Source organism: Colletotrichum gloeosporioides (genome assembly GCF_011800055.1).
Source record: "Colletotrichum gloeosporioides strain Lc1 chromosome Unknown consensus_52, whole genome shotgun sequence".
Classification (NCBI taxonomy): domain Eukaryota; kingdom Fungi; phylum Ascomycota; class Sordariomycetes; order Glomerellales; family Glomerellaceae; genus Colletotrichum; species Colletotrichum gloeosporioides.
In genome coordinates, this window is record NW_025544697.1 from 14,075 (window position 1) to 23,714 (window position 9,640).

General features: G+C 48.7%; 2 protein-coding genes and 1 pseudogene across 3 annotated transcripts; 1 reads left to right on the forward strand and 2 right to left on the reverse strand.

Moving 5' to 3' along the window:
* Positions 1-1,404: 1,404 nt before the first annotated feature.
* GCG54_00008339 lies at positions 1,405-3,178 on the reverse strand (annotated as a pseudogene). The gene is made up of 4 exons: positions 3,089-3,178; positions 2,782-3,018; positions 2,050-2,750; positions 1,405-1,905 (listed from the first exon to the last, which is right to left on the reverse strand). Coding segments are annotated over exons 1-4 (1,529 nt in total).
* A 1,046-nt stretch (positions 3,179-4,224) lies between these two features.
* On the reverse strand, positions 4,225-7,123 carry GCG54_00008340 (Cationic amino acid transporter 1; the record flags this gene model as incomplete). The annotated part of the gene is made up of 4 exons (XM_045408307.1): positions 4,225-4,474; positions 5,352-5,896; positions 5,954-6,786; positions 6,895-7,123. The coding sequence occupies 4 exons, from the start codon at positions 7,121-7,123 to the stop codon at positions 4,225-4,227; spliced, it is 1,857 nt and encodes a 618-aa protein (XP_045262997.1).
* A 2,066-nt stretch (positions 7,124-9,189) lies between these two features.
* Positions 9,190-9,636, forward strand: GCG54_00008341 (uncharacterized protein; the record flags this gene model as incomplete). The annotated part of the gene is made up of 1 exon (XM_045408308.1): positions 9,190-9,636. The coding sequence occupies one exon, from the start codon at positions 9,190-9,192 to the stop codon at positions 9,634-9,636; it is 447 nt and encodes a 148-aa protein (XP_045262998.1).
* Between the last annotated feature and the right edge of the window lie 4 nt (positions 9,637-9,640).

Here is a 9,640-nt window from a genome sequence, read left to right on the forward strand (position 1 = left end):
CAGTGAGTGACTAGCAAAAGCTGCGAAGGTGCACAAGGCCGCAATGGGTAATCCGAATAGCGCAATCTGTAAGCCGAGCAGCAGACGCGAACGCGAGGTTTGACAACGTCTTTGCGGAGGCGCCATGCGAGCCCAACGCGAGCCGTCTTGCTGCAGCCTGCAGAAGACCTGTGGCCTGGGGACGGGATGTCGCACAAAGTTCGGAAGGGCATTTGACAGCACCCCATGCATCACTGCTGAGTAACTTGTTCATGACTGGCTTGAGTTGTGTTCTTATGCCGGAGCATGAATATTCGTATACCGTAATGTATTGTGCATGCTGAGTCGGGAAAATATCCGGCCCTCCAGCGGAAAGTGTCCGTTGTATGAAACCCTGCAGGCGGACGGGCGAATGTTTATGTTTCGCGCGGCTCGGTGGTTCGCCGTCTCGCCGACGTGCCACAGTGGGGGGGATGCGGGAAGATGGTCCGGTTGCCGACCCTGGCTGGGCTGGAGGCGTTGAAGCGGGGCGTCCACAGTGTCTCAGACCCTACCCGGGCAAGAGAAGCAAGGATCCGGGGCTATGATAAGGTTGTATCGGCACGTCCACGATTCTTGGCTATGGACATTTTGCAGCTCTCCAGCTCGCGTCAACATCGACTGTGGGATCCTTTTCCCGCGGATTATGCTGCCTGGGCAGCAATCGATGGTATCAGAACGTTGCAACAGGTGAGGAAAACGGTTGTTAAAACGAACATAACGAGATTTTGTACGTAAAGATAACGGAAGACAATATTTTGACATGGTCAAGGGGACTGGAACAACTGATAAAATTTAACAGTTGTTAAAATTCATCAATATTTTGATGTTATTCGATTCCCGCGGAGTTCTGTTGACAGCCAGCTTACGTAAAGACAATGCGAATCACATATTTCATACACTAGTCGGATAGTCTGTTCAATCCATTATTAATGAAACGGGGAGCTGAAAAGTATAAAGTTGCAAGGTTGCAACGAACCTGTGGTATGGCGCCTATGCAACCCCGATTGGGACTTCCGCAAGACAAGGAATAGCCAACAAAAGTTGCATCCCGTCAACTGCTCAATCAAGTCGGTACACCGTGAGATCCAAACCCTTTTTAGCTTTTAACAAGATTTACAACCACTTGGTTTAGAGGAAATAGTTATTTTATTATTGAACTATTGATGTACTGGCGAACTGCAGTAATTGGTAACATAAGGTATCTGTTATATACGCCAGAACTATGACCTCGATCTCGCTAGGCTTGGAGCAGCGCAAAAATTGGCGGTCTAAGAGAAGGATTAGCTCATCAGCATGGATATACCAGGTTAAATACGGTCATCTGAGCCCCGAATCGAATGGTAGTTGTGCAAGCGCAAGGGTAGCTAATCAATTGAACATAGATCATGTCGTATTCTCCGATCCATACCTCATATAGAGTCCATTGAGGTTCAAAACCCCCGTAAAAGTTGAAGACTGCCGCAAAAAGCACCATGCGGCGACAATTCTCAAAAATGGGACTGCCACACAAATTGGGAGCCATTGAGCGTTGCTGTAATCTTTCAGATGCATGAGATTCATTTCGCTGGGATTTGAGATGGGATTCGCCGCTGCACCAAGAGGAGGAGGTGGCTCGAGTAGGTCTAAGCCTTCTTGTGTGGTAACGTCAAGTGAGTAAAATGATATGCTCTCGGCCGTTCCGCTGTGTAATTGAGTCCCGCGTTCAGTTACGATCGTACTGATGATGTACGCCTCTCTGCCGTAGCGTCTTGCAGGATTTAATGTCGTTTTGGTCATATTAGAAGCGAAAATACCGACCATGGCAAAGAGTGGACCAAGCAAGAGAAACACAGGCAGAATTTGGCCGAATGTCCACTGCTCCCCTTCCAAAGCGACTTCCGGGCTCTTTAAGCGTATCGTATTTCGAGTGGCTAAGGCTTTGACGGTTCCCCAAAGCAAAATGACAAATAATCAGTAAACCTTGCAATCTTCCCATGTCAGTTACGAGTTCCATGGCATTGGTTCTAAAAGCCTGGGAAGAAATCTTACCTCAAAGATGGCTGAGCCAAATAGATCGCAACTCAACCGCACCATCAGAAACTTTGCCAAAGGAGGTCTTGTGACAATGCTCATTTTCAATCTGTCTCTCCAGTCGAGAGATATGGTGGACCTTGGTTCTCCGAGTCGTAGTAAAGGCTTCTGTGCTAGCCTGCTTATTGGACTTCTCACCTGTACTCTGAATGCTGTAGACAGAGGCCGGAATAGTTTGAAAGATCGGGAAACAAATCCAAAGATGAGAAGTATGACGGACATGGCCATAGCCCGCCATTCTGGAGTTGTTTTGACGGGGCCACGAGATGCCCACGGCTTATCAGCCGTAACCCCTTGTCGCCAGTAGCCGTAGCTTTGATTAAAGTAGCATATGGCCTGTGATGAAAAGTTGGAGCTGTTGAAAACCCAGTTGCTAGCAGTCCCACAACGACTAACACTAGAAGGGCCAACATCAGAAAAACCCGGACGTATTTTGCCCATGGAGTGGTGTTAAGAAGCCCTCTTAGAATATTCAATCCTGATAAATGTGTAACAGTGGAAAGCCACGCGAGGTAAACGACGATCTGCCAGTGACAAGCATCGAGACCGCACTTCAACAGCATATAACCGCTGACTAGGATTCCGATTCCGGTGACAATTTGAATATTGCATAGAAGGACGATTTCATATGCCTCGCTGAGTAATATTAATACCAATCTCTTTTCCCAAGTGATCATTACCTATCCTCACCTCGTCGAACACAGCTCGAAGTCGCTCGCGTGTCCTGGGCATCGGCAGCGACGGCTTTCGTAACCAGGCGATCAATCTTTTGTCAATCGGATTTGGCTTCCAATGGGGGTTCTCAGCATTTTCATCGGCAGTGATGCGGTGTTTGAACGGGTTTTCGCTTGGGTCAAACGCCAGAAAGCAGCTGACAGTCACCAGCAAAACAACGAGATAAGCGGTCCCGATCAACCCTATGAGTGCCTGAACAGCAAATGTATAAGCAGGAATGCAATGAACCTAAGTTTCTCAAAATACGATACGGCTTGCTTACTCCAGTGCCCGAGATGTTTGCATGAGGTTCAAGGGGGCCCCCCTTCAAGTTGTCGCAATCGATCGCATGACAGAAGCTAGCGTTCGACATCGTATCGCGCAATGTGTTGGATTGGATTGCTGTTGATTGCAAGCAATTGATATATTTTAATGGGGAAGAATCAAGCCAATCGAACGTTTGATATTGGCATACAAAGAAAGGCTGATTGCCAGAGGACTGATGTTTCGTTTCACTCCAAGAGCATCACCGGAATCCTTGCGTGGAAAGTAACTTAGAGGTAATCCCGAGCCAACGATGAAGTCAAACGGAAAGAATTTACAGCTGATCAAAAGCCAGAGTGTCCATGTCGGGAAATCCGAGACACCTGTTCGACTGACAATCATAGAGCCAATCGAGGTAACACAGTATGATGTGATTCATAACCGGGGCTTGAGACATAATCCAAGTCACGAACCAAGTGCCTCCGAAGAGAGGTATGCGCAATCTATGCATTATCGTGTAGAAGGAGTAGCGTGATTGGTGAAAGTAAGACATTACATTTGCCTGGGGCTCTTATTTCTCAGTATGATATTTTGTTGGGTCACGTACTGATTGTTTGGTGCATTATTGGAGCTTTCTCTGTCCTCAGCACTCGAGCAGCGAAAGTTTTGCGAAAGACACGTGGCACCAACTCGAAAGAGATGTGGTCGTTTCTCCAATTGGTCATGAATCTTGCCTTCCATTATCTCAAATGTGAGCTTACCTGAAGTAGGATCCCCGATCCTCTCTTTGTGTCGGACAATCTTGTAGATATGAGCTGAACTATTCGGGAGATCGTTGACGAGGCTAGTCGGTTTAGATAACGTCCATGCGGGTTGCAAGTTGAATTAAATGTTTGGTGCATGGGAATGCCAGTAACACGATAAGCTTTTGCTTCCGTTTCCACGAGATCGATGATAAAGTCTCATTTGCCGCATAGACCGGGCTTTACATGATATACTTCCATTGTATCGTCACAAAGTACCATTCCTCTGCGAACGCAATAGTGTAACTAATAGACGACTGAAAAAAGGAAGCAGTCTTATATTTAGCTAGAGTATCTGCGAGATTGGGTATCAATGATGTGCGAGCTGATTCTTTATTGATGTTCCCCCCCCTCAGCACTTGTCGCCAACCACAGCCTTAGCCTCGAAGACGCCGTCGTTGAAGGTGAAGTCCTTGGTGTTTCCGTGCACGCAGTTGCAACGGTAGTTAATCTGTGTAATGGTGGTTTGGAAGTTGATGTTGCTCAAAGTACCGCCCAAGTTCGTGCACTGGGATCTGAGTGCCGCTTCGACATAGGCCGTCGTGCACTTGGGTGACCATGTTCCGTCCTTGGCGATAATGCAGCTTCCGGAGTAGCTCATTCTCCGGGGATCGCCATGGGCTGCGGAGACAAGCGCAGGAAGAAGGACAAGGAGGTTGATGAGTTGCACTGAGCCAAGTTAGGTTTGACTGTGGTGCGCGAGGCAAGAGGCTGAGTGAATGCTTACTGGTTGCGGTCAGTGTTGAACGTCAATTGAGTTATTGCGTAGAAGAAGTTGAGGAGTGCTTCGGACGAGACTGCCAAGTTTAAATAAGGTGAGATGGGATGAGAAGATGGCAGCCGGAACGATATGCCGATGATTACTTATTGCAATCGAGAACAGAGTTCAGCACCAACCTAGTTCGCACATTGGTAACTTCCGCGAATGCCGTAGGATGTTCCAAATAATATCAGTTCCGGGTTGATTGACATGATATGTGGAGAGCAATTCATCTCAGCGCCTTGCGGCGAGTCAGCAGCGGAATGACTGCAGCCTGGTCTGTGATTTTCTGCGGGAGGAGCTTTTGCGAAAGTGAGACGCGCCCTACTTCTTTGCCGAGTGTCAGAAAATGGATGCTTCGCCCCAAACTTTAATATATTAACTAACACAACTCTTACCAGGAACTATCGGGACTCTAGTTGCGAGACAAGGCACAGACCATGATGCGGACGACATGAATATAAGTATTTCGGCATGTCCTCATGAGCCACACTACTCCGTGAGTTGTTGAAGTTTAACTCAGAGAATGAACAACGTTGGAGAATTCCAAGCAGAACCTTCCAAGCAAGGCCACGTTGGGATGCGCGAACATATGGCAATGGTCTCATCCTCCAAAGAACCCACCAGCTTTTACTCTTGTTAATAAGCACGGTTTAGTCGCGCAAAACTCAGGGACATCAGTCTTGCCGTACGTGGTGATGTTCTCTGTGCTTTATGACCGAAGTAATTTCTTCAATATCCTCTTGGCAAATGACACCTTGTCTTCGTCCTCTTGCTCGGCGGAGTAGAAACGTCGGTCAGTGTCAAGGTCAATCGATCGGCTATCAAGCCAACGACGACCGCCATAGAAGAACTTGGCAGCGATATAGATGATGATGCCAACCGGTACCGAGACATAGGTCGAGAAAAAAGATTTCGCTGACGTCTCACCGTTGAAGGGCCAGATGGCCAGATAGAACTGGACAATCGTCAATATGATGCACCATATCAAGCCCCAGTAAGCTGCCCATGGCCAAGTCTTCGTTCTCCATGGCAGGTCATCGACGCTTCGTCCCTGAACTTTCCAGGCATGTCTCATGCGGATGTGGGAAAGGCAGATCATCGACCATCCGAAGAGTGTGAAGAGCGAGACGAGACTTGACAACCAGCTGAAGACTTCCGCACCTGTGTGACTGGCATTGAGGTACGAGAGTCCACCACCGATCAGTAGTGTCGGTACTAAGGTATACCAAGGTCTTCCCCGACGGTCTGCCCTCTTCATCCACTGTGAAAAAAACGTGTTTAGTTAAAGTTTCAGAAGCACTGAAGCAGCAGGACTCACAGATGGGGCCATGCCAATCTCAGACAACCCAACCAGCGTTCGGGATCCCGCATACGCGTTGATACTACCGGAAGAGAGAACCGACAGGAATATGACAGCGTTCATCATGTGGGCCAACGGCTCCAGACCGGCGTTTCTGAAGGCGATTACAAATGGTGATGCGTCCGTGGCATGCGCTCCGCTACCGAAGAGGTTCGAGTCGGAAGGGGACACGGTGATGGTGATCATCAGGGAGCCCATAAGATAAAACATGGCAAGTCGAAGTGCAATGGACTTGACTGCCTTTGGAACCGCCTTCCTCGGGTTGCTGAGCTCGGCTGCGACAAGACCAGTCGTTTCCGAGCCAGACAGAGCGAAAATGCACACTGGCATGACAGTCAAGAAACCCCTGAAGCCGTTCAAGAAAGGGGCATCGTTCCAGTATCTGAAACCGATTGCCTCATGATTCGGTGCCCCGCCTGCTGAAATGACGATTGAGGCGATGATGACGACGAAGATCCAGCCGAATTTGACGGCCGCCATGACGACCTCAACCTCGGCGAAGACCGTGACGGCACCGACGTTGATCAGGGCGATGACGACCCAGAAAATTGAGATCCATGCGGCCTTGGGTACCGACGTGTTCCAGAAGGACAGAATGGTAACGATGCCCTGTAGCTCGTTGGCGACGGCAATCCAGTAGTTGAACCAGTAGCACCATCCCAAAGCGAATCCAGCGGCTGGATCGACGAATTTGTTGGTCCATTGGACAAAAGCGGAGGGGAGTGGGTACATCACAGCCATTTCCCCGATGGACTGTGAGACTGCCCAGACCATGGAGCTGGCGATGATGACTGTAGTTTTGATTGTCCTGGTCAGCGTCCAAGTCTCGAGCAAAGCTTGCATAGAAGGGCTCACGGGGGAGCGCATCCGGACATAGAGGCCAATGCAGAAGTACTCACATCCGATGAACAATGAAGCTGGTCCAGCTGCAACTAGTCCTTTGCCACTTCCGAGCCATAAGCCCATTCCAATCGACGAGCCTATCCCAATCATTGTGATATGCCGGTTTCCAAGTCTTCTTTGTAGTTGCGAGTCGGCGCCATGGTCAATGTCGACTATGCTGGTCTTCCGGGTCGACTCCTTGTCGTGAAGCCCGACCTCAACATCCCCTTGAGCCTTTACCTCCATTATTGACAGTTATCAATCAATCTTAGACAGTGCCACGAAAGGCCAAATGAATGATTCTGTAAGTTTTTGATAACCTGGAGTTGGTTTGACCAAGACTGGTTTCGGGGCATCTGTCATTCGGATTGATGAGTTTTGAATAGCGCTACTGCATGACGAGTAGTATTCAATAACCTCGCACTTGGTTGCGTATCAGCCGAGAACCCATCTAGATAAAGCAGGGAGGGGGCGAAAGATAAGAGATACGATTGTCAAGCTTTAGGGGTAAGATAAGGGTATATCGATCTGAATCTGTCCGAGCTTTGCGGGGTTATCACTGGCGGGAATAGTGTCTTCCTGACCTGCTTCTCCTTTGACCGGGCCACGGCCCGAGGCGGGGGACCTGTCTGTGGTGATTTGCGAACGTTGATAAGGAGCACGCCAGTTTGTGGAGACCGGAAGTTTGATAAGAAGGTGCAACTGTGGGGATTCTGTACATAAAAGCTGGATTATCGTTGGGGGTCAGATACAACTTCATGCTTCCGGTCTGGGTAAGGTTTACGGGTTGGACCTGCTTCAAAGTTCGGACCATGGGCCTACATAAATGCCTCTTAGACAGTAAAAAGGAACACGCGGGGTAACCACCGACTGGCTTAGAATGGTCCGCTTTAGTTTCTTCGTCGCCAATAACAATGAACTGCCGCATCCGAGAATCTGGGGTAAGTCGGCCGAGCCCCCGCAATCAGTCGATTCAAGACCAACCGAACAGGCGTGAGTTTCCTCTCACATCCTGTTTAGGCAATCCAAACCCCACGTAATTGAAAGTCACAGAGTTAGACATGCGGGACTTCAGATGAACAACCTCTGCAGGCGACTGAGAGACCTCTTTCGGCGATGTCCTGCGACGCGGTTTCTTTCGTTTCCAACACGCTTTCTCGTGGAGGCCTTTCTACTTGGATCACTTGAAACAGCTCGCGGCAGCGGCTCAGCTTTTGAATGCTCGCAGGTTCACAACTGAGACTCGCATTACGGTCGATTTGGTCCATTTCGGCGGGAAACAGACAGGCATGGTTTCAGACAACGACCGATTCTGTAAGTTATCGCAAACAGCATTAGCATAACGCTTTGGGTTGCACCGACACGTTTGGCGTTTTTATGGAGGGGATCATCAGAATTGCAGAGATGAGGATGCTCAGAGATGAGCTGAAAGGCATATTGAGCTGGGCGGACATGATTGGGAGGGACTAAGCCCACAGAGGCTGGTGAGCAATCTTGTCTCGAATCCATGTCATTTTGAGTATTGTTACTCTCTTGCCCGCATCTGGTCTAATAGTCGTTGTTCTATTTCAAAAGTTTTATTTTTATTTTTTATATAATATTTCTACCTCTCTCGTTCGTTGGCATCCTCCTTATCATATTTGTCCGTATCCTTGTCCCTGTTATTTTCTTTCTCTCTACTACCCACGTCGCCCTCGTCGTCGTCTGTACCCACTTCCCGCCCGGATAGCAAAACTCTATTGATAAGCCGTCATAAGCTTTATATATGTCTCGACGGAGTGAGATCTTACTAATACCGGCCCTGAGCATGTTGAGTAATCCTTGTTATCCGTCCGGAACAAGACGGAATTCGCTTATCAACTGCACTCTCGAACACAATAATAACCCCCGAGAGAGTGCATTGTTGCCATCTGAACATCATCGTCGGAACTCGTAGAACCCAAGCCTGCCGAAATCCGCTGAGGGACAAAGTAGAGTGCAGGCCTTCTGTCAGGTTTCATCGAGAAAACTAATTACTGATTATTGATCTGCCAGGGTACAGCAGCATTGATTGATGCGCTCGACCTTGTATGGCTCGCGGCTGGGGTTCAAGTAGGTGCCTTGACCCACGATCAGTAATCACGAAGTGACCCAAGAGACGTGCGTACGCCTAGTCCTCTGGCGGAGCTGCAACTCACGCGAAAGAAAAACAATCAACATATAATTCCGCAGTCAGCCATAGGAGCCTTTGTGTGAGTGTTCTCTTCGCATTCAATCTGCTCGACTTAGTTTCATCAAGACTTCAAAATTCCAACCAAACCAATCTTCTCAACATGCCTCTCTGGCTCATTTACCACCCACCTAATATCTTCACCGACGACGAGACCAAACGCGCTCTTTCCAAGGACATCACCAGTTTCTACACCAACTTTGGCCTTCCAGCTTTCTACGTGGTGGTGAACTTCATCAAGCTGCAACCCAATGATGTCTGGGTGGGAGGGAAGCCCAGAACCAGCGATACCTTCATAAGAATTACCGTGGATCACATTGCTGTGACGCTTCCAAACAATAATGAAAGTTACAAACGCACCACGGATGGCCTTCACCAGATCCTGAAGCCGCACATCGAGGACAAGGGGTACGACTGGGAGTTTCATATCAATGAGACGGAAAGAAGACTTTGGATGATCAATGGGATGTACCCACCGCAATGGAAAAGTGAGGGAGAGAAGATTTGGTTCGACGAGAACAGACCTGTTGCGTTGGATCCATCGAAGTAAAGCC